This window comes from Prosopis cineraria, unplaced genomic scaffold (genome assembly GCF_029017545.1).
Source record: "Prosopis cineraria cultivar Desert tree isolate PC_DT_omini unplaced genomic scaffold, ASM2901754v1 PC13, whole genome shotgun sequence".
Classification (NCBI taxonomy): domain Eukaryota; kingdom Viridiplantae; phylum Streptophyta; class Magnoliopsida; order Fabales; family Fabaceae; genus Prosopis; species Prosopis cineraria.
The window spans coordinates 23,814,077-23,838,479 of NW_026555344.1; the positions used below are offsets into that span (position 1 = coordinate 23,814,077).

The 24,403-nt window shown below is 31.2% G+C and overlaps 2 protein-coding genes across 2 annotated transcripts; both read left to right on the forward strand.

Moving 5' to 3' along the window:
* Nucleotides 1-274: 274 nt before the first annotated feature.
* Nucleotides 275-5,216, forward strand: LOC129291815 (uncharacterized). The gene is made up of 2 exons (XM_054929341.1): nt 275-549; nt 4,611-5,216. Exons 1-2 carry the CDS (start codon nt 465-467, stop codon nt 5,192-5,194), a joined length of 669 nt encoding a protein of 222 aa, XP_054785316.1. The 5' UTR covers nt 275-464; the 3' UTR covers nt 5,195-5,216.
* Nucleotides 5,217-8,939: 3,723 nt separating this feature from the next.
* LOC129289954 (UPF0481 protein At3g47200-like) lies at nt 8,940-22,828 on the forward strand. The gene is made up of 6 exons (XM_054926692.1): nt 8,940-9,211; nt 9,290-9,440; nt 9,526-9,592; nt 10,344-12,540; nt 19,512-19,634; nt 21,467-22,828. Exon 6 carries the CDS (start codon nt 21,473-21,475, stop codon nt 22,826-22,828), a length of 1,356 nt encoding a protein of 451 aa, XP_054782667.1. The 5' UTR covers nt 8,940-9,211; nt 9,290-9,440; nt 9,526-9,592; nt 10,344-12,540; nt 19,512-19,634; nt 21,467-21,472.
* Nucleotides 22,829-24,403: the final 1,575 nt, after the last annotated feature.

The window sequence follows — 24,403 nt, forward strand, 5'->3', positions numbered from 1 at the left end:
CTGTCTACATTGTATCATATACTGTCATTCTTGTGATTGAAAAGAATTAAGTTGATAACACAATTATATAAGCTGGGTTTCATTTATTTTTGTAGTATGCAAGCCCAAGCTTGTCTGGAATATATTTCCCCAATGTTGGGACCATAAAGTTAGTGATTTTAATTTGTTTTCATGAGGACATAGCGGCTACTGGGGACCGCAAGTATGCACCTTTTGTCCTTATTTTCTGCAGCACTATCCCCAATCAAAGCACTTTCCTAATTCCTCCCTTCCTTTAGTCCCTTTTCATCAATGTTCAATCTTGTTTCCATTTCCCATTTGTTTCTTTCTCATCGCATTTGAAAGCTCGTAGAATCCCTTTCTCACAAAAGAGGTTGCTCCTTTCGCCTTCCCATTTTGCCTTTTGTCTCATTTTCCTGATAGATCTTCGAAGTTCAAACCTCATTGTTTCACCTGTTGAAGTGATGACGATGAAGAAGCTCTGCTGCTATGAGCTTTACATTTTCTATTATCTGTTGTGGGCTGCTCTTGTTTACTCCAAGCATCATGGTACTTGTACTGTCTTTTCTTTTTCCTTCAATTTTTGAACATTTTGAACTGTCCCTATCTGCGCTCGTTAAAATTCCATTATTTCTGCTAGCTTGTTCTGATGATTTCTGGAGTTAATTAGACTAGTTAGTACACAATGTGTGCATTATAGAACACTGTAGTGCTGTTACTACGCTGTAATTTGCGCATTGTGGTTGTTGTTGTCGCCTTGGAATTAAAAGTGACATTTTCAGATCCTGACAATAGAGTGACTTATGCATGTTATGAATGATGAGTATATATTTGCTTCTTGAGACTTTCTCTTTCTAGAAAGCTTCGATTATTGTCCCCTCTTAGAATTTAAGGATGGTTGCATAATTAATGAAGTTCACTTTAGACTCTTAGCTTGGTTTATTGCTGTTGGAGAAGCTTGGAAACTTTAGTAAGGTTCCTGTTTTTCTTTTCAATCGTTTTAGATATATAAGCAGTTGACGATGTAGCAACATTTTCATCTGTACTTATTCCTATTAGTCAAAGGAACCTGTTTTTGCTAACTGCTTGCAAATGTTTCACCTTTAGGTTTCAAAGAAATGGTCATGGTAGAATGATAACTTTAAAGCATCCACTAAGATACTGCAATTTCCAAATTAGCAGAAATATCAGTTACTAGGAATGATACTCTTTGACAAATGAAAGCCTTGGACTGCTCAGAAAGATAACCTTTGACATTTGGAAGCCACAGTGCCGTACCTTATTATGTCAGAGCATTTTACATTTTCCCATTCTTCCTTGTTTCTCCCATTCATATGGTGATATTTATTTACATGGATCACCAAGATCCACTCACTTTCTGTTTTGGTCAAAAGCATTCTAATACCCAAACGCCAAAGCCTTGCAACTTTTGATTTTTAGAAAGCATAACTTCATGTTCCATTTTCATTGCTTAGTGAAGGACAAGACCATATCCATCTTGACACAGAAGGGCACATATTTTGCTTTGAAGCTAGTTATAGGAAGGGATGACATACCTTGTACTATTAGGGCTGTTAGCCATTGGCTCACTCAAAACGCTTAGAGCATGCTAGCACCTAGAGGATGCTCAGACAAAATGGTGTTCCATTACTTACAACATTAATAAATTTAGTTTTAATGTTTGTCAAACCCATATCATGTTTTAAAAGGTGGATTGAGTTTCTTGTAACAGGCAGTGAATTCTGAAATTCAATGCCTCTAATTAAGTACCAGCTATTTTACCTAGTTTAAAAGGTCTAGAAGCAACATCTGACTGTTTTTTTTTTTCCCCAAGTAAATATGATTTTTCTTTGCCTTCCCTATGATTCATGGGGAATTATTTTGCAACTTGGACTCCTAAATCATTGTTTGTGAAGTTTGGAAGGATTTGCAATTGTTTTTCTTATAGTCCGTTGCTACTTGGTCCTTGTAAACTAATATGCTCATTAAGTACAGAATTGGTTTCCTTGACTGCACGACATTCGTTACAATTGACCAATTCATGACTAGCTGGATCATTTGGAGAGAAACGACAGTATTTGCACTTTGCATAAAAAGAAGAGAATTTATTTTGATTTGTGAAAATTCTAACTAAAATTTTATTTAAAACTAGAATAGATCATAGTTGAAAATTGTTACCCTTCTAAAATTTAAATAGTTATATTGTATCCAAAAAATGGTTATAGTCTAATGACAATATCCAAACAATAACCCTAATTAAATAATTTGATTTTAAGAATCTATGTATGCAATAGTTATTAATAACATCAATAATCTATTTATATATTTTCTCTCAATGTCCAATAAAGAAATAAGGCTTAGTAAATCTCTCCAGTGTGTCATGCTCTCCTTTATACTAACCATGCAATCTCTAGGCTTCCTGCCTTATCTTTGAGAAGTTCTGGAGAAGGTTTCTCTTCTCTTCACAAAAAAAGCTCAGCAAAAATGGGTCGGTCAGTGCAATTAGTGCAGTAAAAAGAATAAAAATCACATGCATCAAATCAATTGGAAGTTTACACCATCATTTGTATAGTAAATAGAACCTCCGTCTGACGTGAAGCAACATAGTTTCATTTACAACAAGCTTTGCTGAAAAGATTGACTAAATCTGACTGAGAATCCATTAAAAAATTAATTCAAGAAAATTATTTTCTTTTCTGAGCAATGAATTTCACTGAAAATGTGATTACAGAAAAGTTTATAGGGATGAGCAACCTCAGAAAGGGGGCCTATGTCTTGGTTTTTCTTTTGAAGAACAGAGATGTTGAGCAGAGGAGGATTACTCTTGTCAAACACTAAAAGTAGGACTCTGTACTCTAGAACTAAGATTTGATATCTTTTATGTATAATTAAAGATAGTTGCTATATCACCATGAAGTTGCAGAAATGAATATGCTTTGTGGCAAAAGTAGTTTTGACATCTGTCATATAAGTATGTGCTGTAGTGCTTACAATTGATTGGACTTGTTTGATGGCTCCCAAGTTAAGTAATGCTATTAATATATTTTACTAATTGTCTGAAATCTTAAGGGGCTGGCTTGGTAATGTATTGTAATTAGAGGATTGGTCATACTGTAATAATGAGAAAATTATGTATTTGAATATACATCAGAGGACATAACAAGTATCAATATGGGAATGAAACTTGATAAATACTCTCTGTTGTAAGGGTTAGGGCAACTACTTTTAGATCTTACAGTATCTTTGGACTGTGTCTTTCATAAAGTATTCCAGGAAAATAGATTATTTTCTATTATAATAGTTGATTCCCAAGATGGTCATGATGAAGTGGAAAATAAAACAATTGAAGTCATAATTAGAATATGTGTAAGCATCCATTTACCACCTATGATCTTATTGTAATTGTGAATCATGATGTGAACTGTTTTGAACCATCACATCGATACCAAAAATATCCATCACTTTTGGTAAATCTGCTAGTCCATATGTTGCTATTTTCCTGTTAGTCTCAGAAACATCATGCTATGGAAGATTTGACTTTTTGTAAGAGTATTAATAAGAAGGCAGCCTGGTAAGTTCTCTTCTTAGTGTTGAAGGATTATATTTCATTGCTCTTCAATTTTTTGTGTTTTCAGCGTTTATCATGCTTCTTTTAAGTTTAATATTGTTTTAATACACTATATGTTGTTAATTAGAATGAATCTGGATGTTACTTCATCAAACTAATAATGACTAGGCTATGGAGGTTGAATTTTCAGATTAAGGAAATTAAAAGGAAAGCATATAGGATTGTAGATCTCTACATTTAAATCATAAAGACTTGTGCCAATTTCGAACACACTCATTTTTAGCTCACTAAACAGGTAGAGCCAATTTTAGAATTGGGAGAATGACATTTAAGGAAGCTCTAAGAAATATTATTTACCTTTAAAAATCCTGAAATTTTGAATCTAAAAAGGACTATAGTCCTTAATTGGAGTAATTTTTTTAGTACTCGTCTTCCATATTTTCAGTGTTCATCTTCTACATTTTCAATACCCATCTTTAACTTTTTCAGTACTCAATTTTTCTATTTTTTATTAGTTATCTAAGATGTTTTTAATACTCATCTTCCATGTTTTTAGTACTGAAAAACACATATCTTCAATTCTTTTCAATATTGAAACAATGCAAGATGAGTTTTGAAATCCTCTACGGTGACTTCTGAAAAAATACTGAATACAGAAAATGCAAAAAATGAATATTGAAAATGTGGAAGATGTGTACTGAAAATATAGAAGATGAATATTGAAAAAATTCAATCAGAAAAAGTTTGACCCCAACTAAAGGCCATGGTCTTTTTACAAACTTTTGCAATTTTAGGGTCCTTAAAAATAATTAATGTTCTTAAAAAGTCTTTAAATATCATTTTTCCCTTTAGAATATTGAATGTAGCAAAATATTCTCAAGAATATTGTGATATACCAACCTCGAAAATTTCATATTCTAGGAAATAACATTCTCAGGAATGAAAGATTCTGAGAAACCAAATGTCCCCTCAAGTATGCATATGATTCATGCCATATGTGAAAGCTGAAACAGCCTTGTTATCTATGATCTCTGTCCTGTAGGAAACCCAGCAAATGATCTTGTCAGCATCATCAACGAGAACCGAACAGCTTACGAGCTACCACGCCTAAATGACAGTCCCGGTCTCGGCTGCATGGCCTTACAGTACGTAGAACTATGCAAAGGGAACTGCACAGAGAACAATGTGGTGAATTGCAGGCCATCAGAAGATGACTTCACCGAAGTATTCGCTCCGAATTGTGGTGTAGAGCTCCCAACTTTCGGTACCATAACTGGGCAAATCGTAGGCTGCCAAAGGAAGTACGTAGAGCCACGATTAGCTTTCTCCAATGTTCTTGTTAAAGACAAGAAATCTCTGACTCTGCTGAGAAATAAGTCACATGCTGAGGTTGGAGTAGGCATGGTTGGAGTTCATAAAGGATCATTCTTTTGGTGCATTTTGTTCAGTAATGGCTTCACAAATTCCACATTTGTTCTTGAAAATCGTGGTGCAGGGATCAAGCAAAAAATGGGGTGTTACAGTGGAAGCAATACTACTTGCAGTAAGGGAGAGAAAAATAGTGCTGATTTTTTCTTGTTCTTTATATGTGTTGCTGTACTCAGTTTATTTTTGCAAAAGGTTTAATGGCTTATCTTTGGTAATGCAAGTCACGAGATGTTTGTTTACTGCTTTATATATTTTATATTATATATTGATTGATATCCAAATTTTGATATTAAAAAATTTAGCGCTCATTTGTTTGAGTTTATTTTATGAAAAAAATCATTTACTTTTTTGAAAAAAAAATTTGTGAGTTTTAATGAGATTTGTTTAAATTTTTAAACATAATTAGAATCTTGAAAAAAATATTTTTTTTATTATTTTAAAAAGTTATTTTGAATAACTTCTAAAAATAATTTAATACTTAGATAAGAGAGAATACTTTAAAAAGATGAGGTACATGAAAATATGATGAACTTTTAAAATAATTAAATTACAAAATTATTTTATAAAGTAGAAATAAAAAAGAATTAATTAACAATCACTTTTTATTATTTTAATCGAATATAAAATAATATTACTTTTTTATAAAATTTTTATAAAATAATTTTTTCATAAAATCTCTAATTATTTAAAAATAAATTTTTTAAATTTTTAATAAACGGGCTATTAACATGATTCTCAAAATTTAAGGAGTCATTATACTTTTTTTCCCCCTAATAAATTATCTACCTCGTGGGATGCATAGACTAGGGTTAGGGTTAGGGTATAAATGGGTTAGTTTTGTTAGGCTTGATTATATTATAAGGTTTTATTTTGGTCAACTCAACTGTAGCTCTTAGGGTCTCAACCCTATATTTTTTTTTTATTTTTCAAATTAAACTTTTTTGAAAACACATATTTCAAATCTCAAAAAAATTATCACACATAACCTTAAATCTAGAAAAGCAAATTTGAGTCAATATACACGACAACAATTTTAAGTCTAATTAAAAAAAAACACCACAAAATTGACAACGATAACAATCAGACTTTACTAGCATTATCTATTAAATGTTGATAATTTTTATTATCATCAACATCAATATCATTTTATTCTTCTCCTTGTAAAACCTCATCAATAACAAAGATATTAAACTTTTCATATATTCCTTCTTCATCCTTATGAAATGAGATTAAGGTCTTAGAATTAGCATAGTATTTAATTTTTTAATATTAAAAATATTAAAAAAGCATAAAAAGAGTCTAAAAAGCCAGTTCTAGCCTCAAAAGGCTGGCTTGATGGGTTTAGCCCTAATTAACGATTTTAGTTATTGAAACTTTAGGGTTTTGATTAAATAATGTGTATGTATTTTATTGAAATGTGATTGTAAATTTTAATGACATAAATAACGTGTGAATAGGAAAAAGAGAAAAATGACAAAAATTTGAAGATGAAAATCTATTTTAAAAGAGTCTACAAAAAAATTAAAAATAAAATTTAGAAAAATATTTTAGTCAAGAGCCCGTGCGTAATATCAATGTTTTTAATTAAATACTCGTTATTTTTTATAAAGAGTAAAATATTGTTTCCCCTCTTTTTTTTTTTAAACCTTAATCATAGATACCTCTCATATATTTTTTAAAACTTATGCGAACCTTCTTCAGTATGAAAAGTTACAAAGCACAAACATCCTTTTTATATTTAAACTTTTATTTTCATTTACCCAGTCATTACTTGACTGTTAAGCTATATATGTTTAATTAAAACATCCCTCTTTAAATATATATATACACACTGTCTAAAAACCGTTTAAATTATTCAAAAAAATCAATGCATATATTTTTTAAATTTTTTATTTATATTTTAAAATTTTTTATTAAATAGGCTTAAATAATATTCAACCACGTAGTTTAAAATTTATGAAATAAGAATTAATATAATAAATTACTTGACATAATTATGTTTATATTTCTTTAAATTTTATCAAATTTAACCTAAAATTTTTAAATTATTTATTTAAATATTAACATGCTTAATTATTTATTTATTTTTTAAATTGTGAGGGGACTAGACAATTAGATCATGGGGCCAAATTAAAAATTTTAAAATTTTAAACATAACTGCAAATAGAAAATTAAGTATCTTAAAATATTTAATGAAATATTCCTAATACTATTAAAGATGGGATTAAAGTGTGAGTTTTAAAAATAAAGAAAAAGTTTCCATAACTTTAATAAAATGGAAAGGTCATGTATTTTATTTTACCCTATTATAAAATGTCTAGAAGCTACATTAGATTTTTTTTCCCAAGTAAATATAATTTTTCTTTGTCTACCCCGTGATTCATGGGAAATTCTTTTACAACTTGGACTCCTAAATGATAGTTTATGTCCACTTACTTATTTTTCTCTAATCCATATCAAATCCTCCCATCAACAAAATAAACTAATTAAAAACCTTAAAAACCTCAAAACAACTCAACAGTACCATTAAATCAGAGATTAATTAATAGGAACTACTTTATAACCTCCTAATATCCAAGGTATTGAAAATCAGGTCGATTATTGAACCGGTTGAAGTGGTGATTTAAGAGTTAGTGGCTCAACTAGGGTTTAAAACAGTCATTATTAAAATAATAAAATTTAATTAAAATATGCAAAAATATTTTTATTTGACTAAAAATATTTAAATAAAAAATACTAATCCTCCAAATATTATATAAAAAATGCTATTTTGTAAAATATAATGTTTTATATGATGAAATGTATAAAATATACAAGATGAAATAAAAATAAGTTTCAATTTTTTTTAAAAAAATACTATTAAAAAATAAAAAAGAGACCTATAAGATCAAAAAATGATTAAGATTTGAAAATAGAAAAATATTTTAATTTTAATTACCGTGCTCACCAAATTAAGAGATGGGGTATTGATAATAATATATTTTAAATGTTATATTTGAAAAGCTTTAGACACTTTTTTATTGTTATTATAATTGAAACCGAAAAGTCAAAAAGTGGGCAACAGGTTCTAGTAAAACTTCAAAAGCTGTGAGTCAGTGAATAAGGGGGAGTAGCTGATTCCCATTGATGTCTGTGGAGTATTTTGGAAAAAAAAATCACAATTTGAATCATCCTCATCTTTATTTTTTCTGTCGCCCGTTTCTCATATTTATGAAACTTCATGTTCCCCTTTCATAAGAGAGGCATTTTGTGCTCTTTTCAATCTATTGCTTTGTCTTTCTCAGGTGCTATGTCGAACAAATGAGGTTGAAAAAATTTCTCCATGCCAACAAGCTACCGGGGACCCAAGCGACTTTCAGCCGATGAAAAAGATATGAAATTTACTTCATTGTTTCCTCTTCTTTCCCTCTTTAGCATTTCTTTTCTTATATGTTGTCGTGATATCTTCCCTTTCTTTTCTTTTGATTCCTTCTGGTTAGCTTTTTTTTTTTTCCTTAGCAACCCAGTGACTCAATTAACTTAACGGGTTATCCGGGTTAAATTGGGTTGCTTGAATCCCGATTCTCTTTCTTAACCGGATCGGCCAGTAGATTGGTTTGCTAGTTTATCGATCGGTCTAGTCTGAGTTTGCATATCATGATCATATCAATGTAATAACTTAAAAAAATTAATGTAAAATAAATTTATATTAAAATATTATGATTGTATTTTATTAATTTTGGTACAAATAGCATGGGAGAGAGAGGAAACGGTGCTCTAGTGGTGGTATGTGTGCCCCCAAGTTACTATCATATCTTCAATTTGAATCATCTTGGTCCAAACAAAGAGATTTTATTTTGCTTCAGCTTTGATTAAAATTACTATAATGCCCTTTAAATAAATAAATAAACAAAAAAAATATAACGACACATTTTTTTTTTGTCTGCTCCTGATCTCCATTTTCTCGACTTCTCCAGGATGGGGAGGGAGAGAAATTTGCTCTTCATTCTTCGTTCAACCTCTACCTTCCTTTCTGTCCTGTCATTGATGACTGTGAGTGCAGGAGTCTTCCTCTTCATCCCCCTTTGCGACTGACGCCAGCAACCTCCTTCCTTTCTCAAGCTGGCTCATGTCTGAACTGGGGGAGAGTAAGAGAAAATCTGTTACCCTCTTCCTCCTCTTTGTAGATTGCTGCTGCTGTAGGTAAATACGGGAGCTCCGTTCATCACTCAAATCGTGAGTTCTTCTTGCCTTTATGCTGTTGATTTTCTCTTTTCTTTCCTTAGCTCATTGTTCTCCCTCCTCTATCACTAGCTTGCTCTGGGTTCCTCAATGTTTTACTATGGAAGTTAGCTCGTTGTTGTAAGAGGTTCAGATTGAGACTGTCGCTCTTCCCTTGCACCACCGTTGTTCTTCTCTTGCCTCTACCATTGGGTCTCTTATTCATCATCTTAACTTTCTTCAGGTGCGGCTAACCTCTCCCTTTTTCCTTGTATGTTCTGTTTGTGTGTGTGCGTTTAATGACGGAGATTGTGGTTTTTTTCCCCTAGCCTTGCTGCTTTGTATGTTCGAATGGGGAGAGAGAAGTTCAAGCAAGTTGACATATTGGTCTTTTGAGTAAGATGAAGAAGTGTGGACTTGAATTTTATTTGAGTTTAATTTGAATTTGTATATGATTGAAATTGGGAAAACTAGACTAATTCAAATATGGATATTGGAGAATTTTGAGAACAATTGTTGGGATGAATGGAGGAATTGAAGCTTGGTATTAGTTAAGACTAAATGTTTGTAAGATATTCAATGAAATGGCTGTTAGGAGGAGTTGGCCTATGATGACTAAATATGTGTAATAATTTAATTGTTGTTGTTTAGAAAATTTTTGGAAGGCACTTTTCTTTGATAATTGGAAGCTTGGTCATTTCAAATAATGATTGAGGACAACTTTTAGTAAGGGAATTAAAAAAAAACTTGATCTTATGGTCTAAATATTGTTTAAACTGAAGGGTATTTGATAAATTGTTTGAAAAGAGGAATTTCGTATTTAAAGTGGCAAAATATATGTGATAATTATATTACTGTTGATTAAATAATCTTGAAAGACATTTGTTCTTTGCAATGAAAGTTAAACTTTGCAATGAAAGTTAAGTTAGAATTGAAAGGTTTTTGGCAGATATATTTGAGTTGGTAATTCAACAACCAAATTGCTATTTGGATATACATTTGGAATATTTTAGGATGTCTGATGCCATATTAAGAAAGATAAAAGTGAAGGTCTTCTTTCTTTTATTTATCTAAGTTGTTTTGGATTAAAGAGTTTGGATAGTAAAGCATGTTTGAGAAAGTGACAATGATATTACTTGAATAATAGGAACTTAAGGACAAAGCATTGTTCTTAGAAGATTTGTTTGGAAGTAAGTTATACAGTTGGAAGCTCTACAGGTAAGTGAATAACATCTCAATTAATTAATATATTTGAAAATTTATTTTAAATATTACTTGTAACAATTTATAGTTATTAATATATTTTCTGGTACTGATTACTTTTATTAATTAAATTACTGCAACTCTTAGAATTATGACAAGGACATGTATTTTCCTTATGAATTATATTCTTGAGATTGATGAAATTACTTTGATTAGTTTTGAAAATTTTGGTTACTAAATAAATGCAAGAAAGGACATTTATTTTGATAAGTATTGAATTGATGCTTGGAATAATTCATACGAGTTTAGTATTGAAAATAAAAATTTTATTTTAGAAATGACTATTTCCTCACATGTTTGAAAATGTATTTCTAAGAGGACTATAAATAGAATACTGTTGCTAACAACAGTTCCGTTAGCCCTTGGTATGCTTTAGTAAATAACTAGCTAGTTTGATTTTTTTGAACTCTGTTCTCACGTTTGTTATTCATAGGTCTCATACTCACATTTGTTTTTGTGACTTTGGTGTCGCATTTGGTTAGTATTTGTAACATCCTAAATTTCTTAATCCTATGTGTGAACACTGTATTTTGTCCAGGCTTTTTCTAAATTTAACAAAAATAAAAATAAATAACCAAAAAAATATAAAAATACAAAAAATAAAATTTAATCCTTTTTAGGATTATATTTTAACAAAAAAAATCTTGTTTAAATCATTTAAAATCTCTCTCTAAATTATTCCAATCATTCAAAAATATTGGAGAGTTAACTTTTGAGAGTTAATTTTCTTTCTTTTTAATCTTGTTATTTTTCAAAAAAAAAAGAGAGAAAAATATTCTAGTTTAACTCAAAATTAGTTTTCTTCTTTTTTTTTTCTTTTTTTTTGTCCCCTTAATCTAATTTTTGAAGTTAATAAATAAAAAAAAAAAGAAAAAAAAGAGCAGAACATGCATGTTGCATGAGCTGAAGAGAGGAAATGAGAAAAGAAGTAGACTGCTAGACACACGCAAAGAAAAAGGAGCAGAAACAACACACACGAAACACATAGAAAAAGCAAAGCCACACAAGAGCAGAAGATACACAAAAGCACATGAAAAATAGGAGAGAGACATGCACGTTATAGTAAAAAAGAAGAGCAAAATTGAGAGAGGGAGAGCAGACTTGCAGATGAAAAACACAGAACAGACGTAACAACAGAACAGACCTGAACTTTCGGCCAGAGATGCAGAAGCAGAGAGCAGAATAGAAACAAAAAAAAAAAAAGCTTCACTTGGCAGCAGACTCACGTACGAAGAAGCAAAGGAAATAGAGGTGGAGACGCACGCATGCAGATGGCAGTGGAAAAGAAGAGAAAAAGAGAGAAAAAGATAGCAAAAGGAAACACGTTCGGCCACACGCAGAGGGGAAATGAGAGAAGACCACACGCAAGCTCTGAAAAGAGAAAGCTCTTCCCCGCTTGTGTTTGGAAGGAGATGAACGAATGAGAGAGAAGAGGAAAAAAGACGAACACAGCAGACAAAAAAATATATATACTCTTATCTACGCCAGTCACGAAGGAGGATTGAGTAGAGCAAAGGAAGCCACAGGGAGGATCTGAAGTCATAGACTCGCGGAGGCAGAGAAAATAGATAAAGGGACAGCATCCTGAGATCCTTTCGGTAGCAGAGAGAAGAGAGGAGGAGCGAGGATGAACAAAAAAAAAGGAAGAAAAACAGAGTATGGAGACCGCACGCACACAGGTAGAGAAAGGAGGAGAGTTTGCACGTAGAAAAAGGGACTGAGAGAGTTAGAATGAAGGAGAGGGAGATGGAGAATAAATTGGAGAAACAAGAGAGGTCGATGGGAGAGAGAGCAGTGGCAGAAATAGAAGAAAAAAAACAAAACACAGTGGCACCACTCAAACCGAACGAAAACGGAGGGAGGACCTGTCACTTTGCTTCAGACATTGTTAGGAAGTCTGAACAGAGACCGAGACCGAGGAAGAAGGCACGAATGAGGGAGAAGGGGGGTGACACACGAATGATGGAGGCTGGTTCAGTTCAACCATTCGTTAGAATCTGGGGCTTCATCGATGTTGAACGATTTGGCATTGTGCAGAAATTGCAAAGAGATTCCAGATCAAGATATTACCTGCTATACTGGTTAGTTCAAATTGATTTTTGGTATATTCCTATCATGTTTTGACCAAGGTCGGTAAAGAAGTTGATGTGATAGTAGTTTTGAAAGGAAAAAAAAAAAGGACTTACAATAATATTTTGTGTTTGTGACCATAATTTGTTAGAACTAATTTTTGAATATATTCTTGCCACAATCTTGTCTCAAACAGGGAAGGAAAATTGTTGTGATTGTTAGGCTGGGTTTTAGAATTGGATTTTAAAATATGTTTTAGCATGAAAGGACATGTAGATAAGTGGTGACTTGTCTTTGATCCTTATACCAAGCGAAGCCTTTTATCCATTCATAATATTTCAACATGATTCTCTACTTTCTTTATCCATTTTGCATGTGCATTATGTCAGGGAGTTTCATTTTTAGGTATTTTGAATTTTATAATCCAATAAAAATAAGAGAGTATATATTTGTTTGTTACTTATTTGTCATGAGAAATTTTAAAAAAATTTTTGCAGGCATTTAAAATGATCTCATATCGTGTAAATCAATAAGATTTCGCAGATATGAGAGCAAAACATATGTATTAAAAATTAACTCTCCTTTTATAATCCAAATTAATAATTTATTTAAGTCTCATGTGAGGTTTTAAAAATCTCCGTAGAGACTTAAATCAATCACATTATCGTGTGGGATAATAAGTCCTCATAGGTATAGTGACTCTCAATTTTTATAATAAATAAATGATTTTTAAAAATAATGATATAATACATAATTTAGAAAAAATAATTAATCAAATTAATGTATTTAAATTATAATCATATTTACCAATTATATCTTTTAGTCATGAGAGATTTTTGAATCTCCATAGACTTCTAAGATAATCGTATTATCGTATGATTCAATAAGATTCTGCGGATATAACAATTAAGTTTTTTAAAATACATATATAAATAATATATTAAATTAATTAAATTCCTTTATCGTGTGAGATTTTGGAATCTCCGCAGATATTTAGGGCAATCATATTGCCGTATAAGCCAATAAGATTTTACAAGTATGATGATTAAAATTCTCTAAAAACATATATATGCATGCTTGAATAAATTATTACTAACATATAAATAAATTTAATTCTTTTATTGTGAGAGATTTTGAAATCTCCGCAGATATTCAAAATGATTGCAGTATCGTATGAGCCAATAAGGCTCTACAGGAACTGCGATTAAATTCTCAATCATAAAATATAAAAAATAATTTTAAATCCTTTTTTTTCTTTATTCCAAAAAATCAAAAAATTGAGAAAATAATTGAAATTAAATCACGTTTTGCAATTTAAAATACAAGTATCAAAATTTCAGAAAATTATTTTATTTGCAAAACGGTGAATTATTTCTGATTAATTTCTTTTCAAAAAAATATTTTCACCAACAAACTTATTAGCCCGAACTACGTGGACTTTGATCCCCACCGCAGGGTACATAAGCTTCAGAGTCAGATTCTGAGTCAAGTCCTCCCTCATAAATATATAAATATTTCTCGCTTAATTGTTATCATTTTTATATCAAAACACATGAATATAAAAGGAATAATTAAAATAATTTTAAAACCATATTAATATCGCACAACAAACTTTAGGTAACTGTTCTCACGAACGGGTGTTGTGGGATGCCTAACACCTTCCCCACACTCAACTAACTCCCGAACCTAATTTCTGTTTTCATAGACCACCCTTATCCACCTTTAAATGGTTTCCCGAGATTTCCCTCAAAATCTTGGTGGCGACTCCCATTTCTCCAGTCTCCCTTCCGAAGGCCGAAACCTCCGCTCTCGCATCGTCCGCGTTGCATTTTCAAGTGCAACACTATGATTAGTGGTTAATCGAGGAAAAATGGTAATTAGTGTGGGATTAGAGATTCAGATGATTACTTGGTGAATTGACTTGTTAGTACGTTGTATCAATAGATACGGGTGATAGAAGTGTGTTTTAGGTCGAAGCAAGTGTGTGTGGTGAGAATAAATCTCACTGTGCCACGTGCCATGGCTTGTGCTGCATGCAACGTGGCTCATGGACCAAAAATTGCCTTCATAAGTCGTGAAATTGAAGAAATTTTAGAGAGGTAAAATCTGAAACACACGAAAAGAGAGGAGAGAAAGTAAAGAGTGTGCTAGGGCAAGCTATTTTAGAGCGGTGGAAGATGCTTCTAATTGATAACTTGTCAGGTAATTTATGCATAATTCTTACTTTCCATTCTACACAAATTTTTTTAAAAATGAGTTATAGGGAAATTGAATTGGTGAAATTTGAGGGGTTTGATTCTTTTTCAATAATAATAAAAAGGTTCTCAAAAGTTAAATTAGAGCTTTACGACTAGTTTAAAGTTGAACGGTAAAGCTTTAAACCCGCAGGCTTAATTTTGGATCTAGAGAGAGAAGTTAGGGCAAACATCTAATTTTTATGAAATGAGATTGGTTGGGGTAATGGACCTAGAATGGATAAATGGAAAAGAGTTTATGGATGAATATAACTTTAAGTAGTAAAAATGAGTTTTTGATCAAAATGGACCAAATGACTAAAATGTGCTAAATGTGTTCGAACTGACATATTGGATGTGTGAGTAGAGAAATAGAGCTTGAAATAAGCTATTGTGGTAGTTGAAATCTATGGGTAACCTTTTTACTGATAGAAGGGATGAGGTAATGAAATAACTTCCTTTGTTTGACTGTTTGTTGTAACTGTATGTTAGTATACTATGTAGTGCATGAAGGGGTTTTAAACTAAACATATTTTATATCATTGTGTGATTGTTTTGTGAAATAGTTTTTGGTTAAAATAAAGCATTGAAATGTTTGATTTCAAATAGATTTTATTTTATATATATATATATATATATGCTATGTTTAAGAAATGAGTAAAATGGTAAATGTCAACTTTAAATAGTTTAAAAAGCATGATCATAGGGGTGGGAGTTCACCTAAGTGGAGGAGATGACAAAGATCATATGGCAATGTTTTCCTAGTACCCAATAGGGTACGATGTTGGAAATAATTCTCCTTAGTGCCTTGTAAGGTGCGGTGTTAGAGAAGATCTCCTTAATGCCTATTAAGGGGTGATATTGAAGATGAGTGACTCTTTAGTGTCTTTGTAATATGGTGTTGGGGTCAACGATGCCTCATTGTGTATTGGGAGAACATCTTTGGCTGGATGATTCTACCACTGCAGGTGAGTTTAAGGCCAATGAGAGTGCACATTGGTCTAAGGTGAACCTATAGTTTTGTGTTGGGGTGATTTGAAGGTTTGGTCAGTAGTGATCATGCTATATCATGTTATATGATGCTAGAGATGTGATAAGATGATATGTGTTATGTGAAAAGAAATGAAAATGAGATATGTGATATAAATGTTATTTTAATGAGATTTGAATGGTTTAATAAGCTTTTATTTCCATATTGTTGCATGTGATAGTCAACAGGAGTGAGTTATTCTATTACTGAGATTTTTATCTCATTCTTGTAGTTACATGTTTATAGGACCATTCAATGAGCAGGGTAAAGGAAGAGAGTTTGGATCAGCTTAAGTTGTAGAAGTCGTGTGACTTCAGAGTTTGTGTAATGAACTAAGAATTCTTGTGTGTGTGTGTGTGTAAATAAGTTGCTATGGAGTTGCATACATGAATTGAATAGATATTTTGTGAAAACTAGCCTAATTGTGTGTATATGTGTTGACTTGAAATAAGGGGCTATGATTTGAATGTTTGTGATTGAATTGGTTGTTTGTGTTGGTAAATCTTAAGCTTATGTGAGAAACTATGATGAAATGAGTAATTTAAGACTAAGATTGTACTGTGAACATGAATGTATAAAAATGTAACTAGAAATAGCCAAGTGGGCTAAGTTATGCCAAGAAATGGCATTTTGTGCAAAGTTGTGAAATGTGGGATTTTGGCTATAGAAAGGTCAAATTTTGATATATGTGTATGATTGAGATAGATTGTGTTCAATCAGGTGTGTTAGGTCCTTTGGACTTGATTCAAGAGAAAATGATCGATTTGAGTGCTTGGGTGTGCAAATTTTTCAAAAAGAGTGACTTTTTGCACCACGGTGTTCAAATTCTTACCAAACCGTTAGATCGTGTACAAACCTATCTCATTAGCTAGATTATAATCTAAGCTTCATGTAGGCATTTGAATCACTCCAATTGGATATTGTATGTGAAAATGGCGTACATCGGAAGTTCATCATTTTTGTTGTCAAACTGACAGCAAAAAATCTGACAGGCGCACTGCGGTGTATGGTAACACATGCCATGGCATATGACACAGAACAGGTTGAGCGTATGGCTCTGTGCCACATGTTGCGGCGCACATATTGCACACCGTGGCACACGGGCCAAATCCCAACTTATTTTTGTGATGAAAATGCATGTAATTGAAATAGAAATGCTGGTGGGTTATGTCTACAACGTATTAGAGTAATGTGAGAATTACTTCCACTGTGTAGTTTTTTTGATTGTATTATGGTTTGAATGATTTTGTAAAATGAGTTTTGGGCTCAAGCTTTTTAAATACAGATTTTGATTTGTGATTGATGTGTGATGTGGTAATTCCTGTAATCTTCTTTTGTATTGAGTGGATATAGAAAGAGGTTACAGTATTACCCTTATAAACTGTGCGTCCACGTTTGTTTTATAGTTCAAGCTGCATTTGATTACTTACCCTCATGAACTATATGTCCACTTTTATCTTCGTGGCTTAAGTCGCATTTGGTTATTTTACCCTCATGAACTGTATGCCCACATTTGTTACCTATTTTGTTAAGTCCTCAAAATTTTGAATTTTAAATGATTATCTAAAATTTCAATCATTTCAATTAATAGAATGTACCACTTATATTTAAATGTAAATTACTTGTTTCCTTAATCGTGAAGGAACAAAGTAATGTTAGTTCATTCTCACTTTATGGTTATGACTTATGATTTTCAAGATTAAATTAGTAGATTTTATTGATTTATTCACTTTCCAATTATTTTACGTAATTGCTCAAGTTTATTTTATTCATTTAAATTCTATTATTGGGATGTTATTTATTGAAAAACTATTTTTGTTTTAGATAATGTGGATGGCTTTAGATTTTCAGTTGATCATAGAGGTCCATCCTTTGACTTGAAGTGAAGAAGTTAATGACCACCCTCCTCTTGATGTAAAAATTTAAATATGAATTTTTGTTTTGTAAATTTTATTCTAGGAGCTCCACATAACTATAGTTAAAGCCCTTATATGTGTATTATGCTTGATTTGTTTGTTAGATGTGAATGCTATTTGTTACTAAAAGAAAAAATATTGTTGTAGAAATCTTGAAGTCTTATTTTGAGAAAGGTCTTGTTGAAATTTTAAAAAATAAAAAATAATTTTTTTTGTTTTTATTATTCATATTGAAAATAGTTTGATTTGTTGTTAGATATATTTATGGTTCAAAATTTATGATTTCTTAACTTAATGCTTTTGGAATATGAGTTTTGTTTCTATATTTCATGTCGGTCATGCTTTATTTTGAGTGCGTGACAATCACAATGTTCCTAAATTTTAGGTCCTAACTGTAGAAAAGGGGGAGGGGAAGGTGGAGTGGTCTGAAAGTGACTCAAATTAGGTAGGAAACATTGATGCAACTTGGTAGAATTATTTTTTTTAAAGAAAATAGATGGAGCAAATTGCTCTTGCTACTTGGCAAAGTAGCTCAATTGCAAATCCGGGCTTAGTTGCACCCCATAGCTCATCTGCAAATGATCAGTTGAAAATTATTAAAGTTTTATAAATCCTATACAAGATAAGTTAATCTCAGAAACTTGGTTGTAAATATTGAAAAACTAGTTACAAATTATTTGTAATTTATGGAACATCAGTGGTAGATTAATTTTGTATTTTACAAGGGAATGGAATAGCTTGAGGTGGTTAGAAGTTTTATGAGATGGAATGGAGTGGGATGGTTAGAAGTTCTATGCCATCATTTGGGAAATTTCTTTCCAGAGGCAGTGGAATGGCTTGAGTGGCTTGAAACTTTTCAGGCCATATATCCTTAATCATCCTAAACTCATTTTTTGTTTCGAACCCCCAATTTGGAAGATTGGGAATGGAATGACATGATATAAATAATATTATTACATAATTACCCTCATCTTTCTCACCCCCTCTCACTCTTTCACTCCCCTCACCCTAAACTTAAAAGCATAATTATATCGAATTTAAATCAATTAATTTTATAATTACTCTTAAATGATGATTAAATAAAATCATTTATTCATCTAATAAAACTCACAAATAATGAAATGTTTCATTCTCTTTCACTCCATTTCACTCCACTTTATTCCATTTCATTAATGACAATTCCTTTATATTTCGTGGTATAATCTACAACATATTCCTTAATGTTTCAACTCCAATGTATACAGCCAAACCTTCAAGATTTATATTTGATCTTTCAAAATTTACAATACTTCAGTAATTTAAAATTAATTTATAATTAAGCTTCCAAGATTTGCAACTGAGTTTTCAATATTTATATCCAAGCTTCCGTGCAAGGGCATTTTCGTCCAATTATTTTGTATGGAAAAACCATTTGTCCCTTTTTGTAATTTTAACAATTAACCATTCCTAAATATAATTAAGTTTTTTTGGCCACACAAATATAATTAATTGACTATAATGGTCTTTAATTTTTAATTTTCCCTACAACTCAGAACTGGACTTGTGAGCTAATAATTACCTTGAGAAAGACAAATCATTGTGCGATGAAGAGAATAAGATAATATTTATGATACCCTCAAACCGACAAGTCATTTGTTTCATCCTAGATATATAATGGCAACTGATCTCAAAAACAGCCAATCTGGATTGGCGATTTTCCATGTACAACCTAGTCTGGAATAAAAAATTTGAAAGTCATCGGGGGTATTGGGAAGTGTAATAATTAATTTAAAAAATTCATGATTGAACTCAATTTATTATAGTCTTGAAGGGGAAGAGAAGTGAGGAGATGAAGGTGGTCGTGAAGTCGAAATCTACCAAATCAATACAAGCACATTTGTTTCGACGTTTGCAGATTTCAGGGATCAAAGCACCTTGCAGTCTCCGTAAGTTTCTTTTGTTTCTGTTCAATGTTCTTTATCTCATTCTAATCGAATAATGTATGTGCTTGACTTATGTTTGGAATATGTTGATGCTGTTGGTCTCAATGACGTTTTTATTGTTCAGAAATGCTGACAAGTTGTATTTTTACTAAAAGAATCGAGATAGGCGTTTTGGGTAGCTTCTGATTATTGAAAAAGCTGGCTTTTTCGTCCAAAAGGCTAAATTTTAATTATTATAATGACATAGTAAGGATAGATTATAAGGCCGTAACTTTAGAAACTTAGACATTTGAAGCAGTAGTTTAATTATAACAAGAATCAGCAACTAAAACGGTACGTGGTGAATGCAGTTGACAGAACAAGGAATAGCACTTTGCACTTTTAAGTCAAACCAGTGGAAAGAGGTATAGATAAACCAGATAGTGGAAAAGAAGAAAGGAATAATGCATGATTTTATCCTTGCTAAGAAAATGAGACTTGCATGTTCGTCCAGATAGTGGAAAAGAAAAAAGGAATAATGCATTATTTTATCCTTGCTCAGAAAATGAGAGTTACATGTTCGTCTTGCAATGCATGAGTATTCTTTTGACGATTTTATTTTTATATCTTCTCATAAGCAACAATACATTATAATGTTTGGATTAGTACGGGGATTTGGATTTTAAAAAAATCTGTTATTTAATTTGGATGCATAAAATTATATGGATTTGGATCAATCAAATTTTTATTACAATTCCTTTAAAATTTCAAATATAAATCGATCCTAGTTATTTTAAATTTCAATCATCATGTTTCACTAGTATCTAAACATGTAGACAAGTCATACAAGTAAGAGAACTCATTCTTATTGGTGTAGATAACAAAATCAAACTAAATATTTTAAATATATAGATTTTAAATTTGAAGTTTTATATAAAGAGAGATTTTAAATCTAAATTTTATTGAATTCATACTTGTTTAAACAAATAATTTGTCAATTTTCAATTCCGCAAATGTAGATCTTTAGTCTCCTTGTTGTTTCTTCAGTTTTAACATTTATTAACACATTCATGTACATACAGAAGTAGAATTCTGGCTAATGGGGGATTCATTGTTGAAAATCCCACTAGCATTGCTTCCATCACATTGATTTCAATCCTAATATAATTTTGCTTCTAAGGTTGTACTTTTTGATCTGCTAGCCATTGAATATCATGTTTAGTAAAGGTATCCCCTTTGATTTCTATCATGAATTAGTTTTGCTTGCTTATTTTTGCTAATAGAAAACTAGTCGATATGAAATTAATGAACTTAATGGTACCTTGGTATTCATAGTTCTATTAGACCAATCTGATGCGTATCTATCCAAGTTTTGAATTGTTTCCATATCAATGTCATAATACAAAAAATTCCTTTTTATATCAGTTACAAGAAAAATGGTTAGAAAGTATGGCTAGTAGCATTTTTATAATTTACATCAGTTAGACTTATGTATATTTTTTTAAAAAAGAAAAATTTGTTTATTAGTTTCAACGCTGGTTTTATACGAAACTGGTGTTTATGTAGAAAGGTAATTGGAATTTATTTTTAAAATATACAATTATTTTCCATATCAGCTGCATTTATAATTGGTGTAGAAATTAAAAGTAATTCAAAATTATTTTTCTAATGAAATTAATTATTTTTTTGCACCGGTTTCTTTAAGAACGAATGTGAAAAGTATGCCTTCTATATTGGTTGGTCTTAATTAATAACCAGTATAACAAGTGTTTTACAAGAAAATCAATGACATATGTAACTATGAAGATATTAAAATATTGCAAAAGCATTCAATGGTTTTTTTCTTTTTCCAAAAGGATTCAATGGCATTGGATGTCAATAAAATTGCCAATGAAATAATGCAACACATCAACAACGTAAGAGTTGACGTTGAGCCATCTCCAAAGCAAGCTTCTATCTTTAAAGTTCCTGAAGATCTTAGAAGTGGATCTGAGGATGCCTATACTCCTTCTTTGATTTCAATTGGCCCAATCCATCATGACAAAGAAAAATTGAAGCCAATGGAAGGGGAAAAATCCAAGTATCTTAAATATTTCCTTCAACGTCGATCATCAGAGGGTCAAGTGCAACATTACTTAGAGATCTATTTGGCCATGATTTACTTAAAGGAAGATGAAATACGAAGTTATTATTCAGATACATTCCCTATGGACAAGGCAGAGTTTGTGCGGATGATATTATTTGATGCCATCTTCATCACAGAGCTCTTTCTACGAAAACAAAAAGGACATGAATTCCATGATGATCCCTTGTTTACCAGAACAAGGATTAAAAAGACCATTGAGCGAGATTTGCTACTAATTGAAAACCAGATTCCATATTTTGTCTTGGATGACTTGTACCATCTTATACCTTGGAATACAAGTGAAGGACATTCAAGTTTTATGGAGCTTTCGCGCAACTACTTTAAGAGATACGATCCATTTCCTCATAAGTCTATAACTGACATTAACAAAGGCAATATGTTAAAGCAAGGATGGGAAAAGCCAAATCATTTCACAGATTTGATTAGACATCTTTTCGTTCCTCAAGATTTGTGCCGTGACGATGATCTTGCTCCTATTATAAAGACTGCAACAAGATTAAGAAAGGCAGGGATAACTTTTGAGTCAGTTTCAGAGAGGTGCTTACTTGATATTAGGTTTGAAAAAAATGCAGTTACAAATTGCCTAAGTTGGTTTCTTTGTTGCTCAAGATGTCTTAGGGCTCGGATGCAAATCCCAAAACTTGTTGTAGATGGCTCAACAGAATCTATTATACGCAATCTCATGGCCTTCGAGCAATGCTACTATCCAAACCACCATTATGTTTGCAACTATGTTGCCCTGATTGCCTATCTCATTCACAATGAACAAGATGTGAATGTATTGGTTGAGGATGAAGTGATTGAACATGAAATGGGAAGTGATGAAAAATTGGCAAGCTTGATCACTACTCTTTGCAAAAATATTGTTATAAATTCCTCTTGCTATGCCTCTCTCTCAAAGAAAATGGATGAATACTACCACAACCCTTTTAACAATAACTGTGCGGCATTAAGGTTGGTATACTTTCGAAATCTTTGGAGAAGCATTGGCACAGTTGTTGGCATTGTTGTTTTCATTATTTTTGGTTTTGTTGCCTTCTATAAAAACATGAAAGATTTACTGAAACATTAATTCTTCTTTCTTGTAATGCTTGTAATTAATGTTGCATTGCTTGTTCTGCTATATATTTTTTGGTTAGTTGTAATTTAATCTATCGCTTTATGATCTCATTTAAGGGTGAAAATAAGATGCAGTTGTTTCATTAGCTTTGAAGCACATGTTTTTCCCATTTTGTTTCCCATTGTGTTTGATATAATAAAATCACGTATCTTTTTAAAAGGGGGAAAAATTCGAAGGCTTGGTTTTGTCAAAATTTTTGTGAAAAGTAAAAATAGAAACGGCTTGTTGCATATTGTGCGCATGACAACGACAAGGTTGCGATCGAAAGGGTGCGTAAATGTATTGCCATAAAAAAATATTAAGAACCAATGGTCAAATTATGCTTTTGGTCTCTTAATTTAATATAATTAGTAGTGTCCTTTGCGATGCACGGGTGTGAAATGATAAGCAGTAACTTAAATAAATATTAAGATATAAGTTAAATTATGAAATTACATTATTGTAAAAAAATAAATTTTAAATTAAAATAATTGGTGTTTTTAATTTGTAATGATGGACTAAATATGATAATTATTTAAAATCCTCCATGTAACATCCTATGGAATGAATTTAATAACTAAATAATTTTTATTAAAAATATTTAAATTATAATAATATATACACATTGCACAGTTAAATTAGAATTAAGAATTAAAATTAATTTCATAAATTAGATTTGAGGTAAAGATTATGTATCACAATTTTCTCCACTAAAGCACAATTTGGATTTAAAATGTTATTACACTATTTTTCATAACAGATAATAGATTATTTATCATTTTTTTCCTATCATATATTATTTATCTTATGTCATGATCCCTTAGTTTTTAAAATTAAAAATAAGAATAGTATGATGGGAAGTTATAATAATGGTAGGGTGGGTGAGATAATGGGAGATGAACGAGGAAATAGTATGAATTATGACAAATTAATAAATCACTTTAAAGATAGCATGAGTGAGAAAAATAAAATATTGGAACAAGTGGGGTCTAATAATTGCAAAAACAATATAAGGAACTATGATTTTAATATTATAATATTTAAGAAAATATAATAAAAAACATGATATGGCACATTGAAATTGCAAAGTGTTATAACTTTTATAAATATTCTATATAATTATATAGAATTTTTTTAAAACAAAGGTAATATTTGAGTATGAGAAGTAATTAGTGTAGAAAGGTTCATCACCTGCCTCCCCCAATAACATCAATTAAAATTCTTCCTATAAACCTTCACCTAACTTTGCCCTTTTGAAACAAACTCAACTTCAACATCTTCAACAATCAACTGTGTAGGCAAAATTATGTTGACATGGCATCACATTGAAAATGATAAATATAATTGCATAAATGTTATCTAACTCTAAAAACATATCAAAACATTTTAGACTAGAGTTCAACGAAGGAACTATAAGAATAGCTTAGAGTTGGTGCATTGGAATTTGAAAACCATGCTGAATATACTCTTTAGTAGCATTCAATTATACAAACTAAAATTTTGGAAAATGAAAAATGGGAATAGATGGCTTGAGAAGGAAGGAAATTG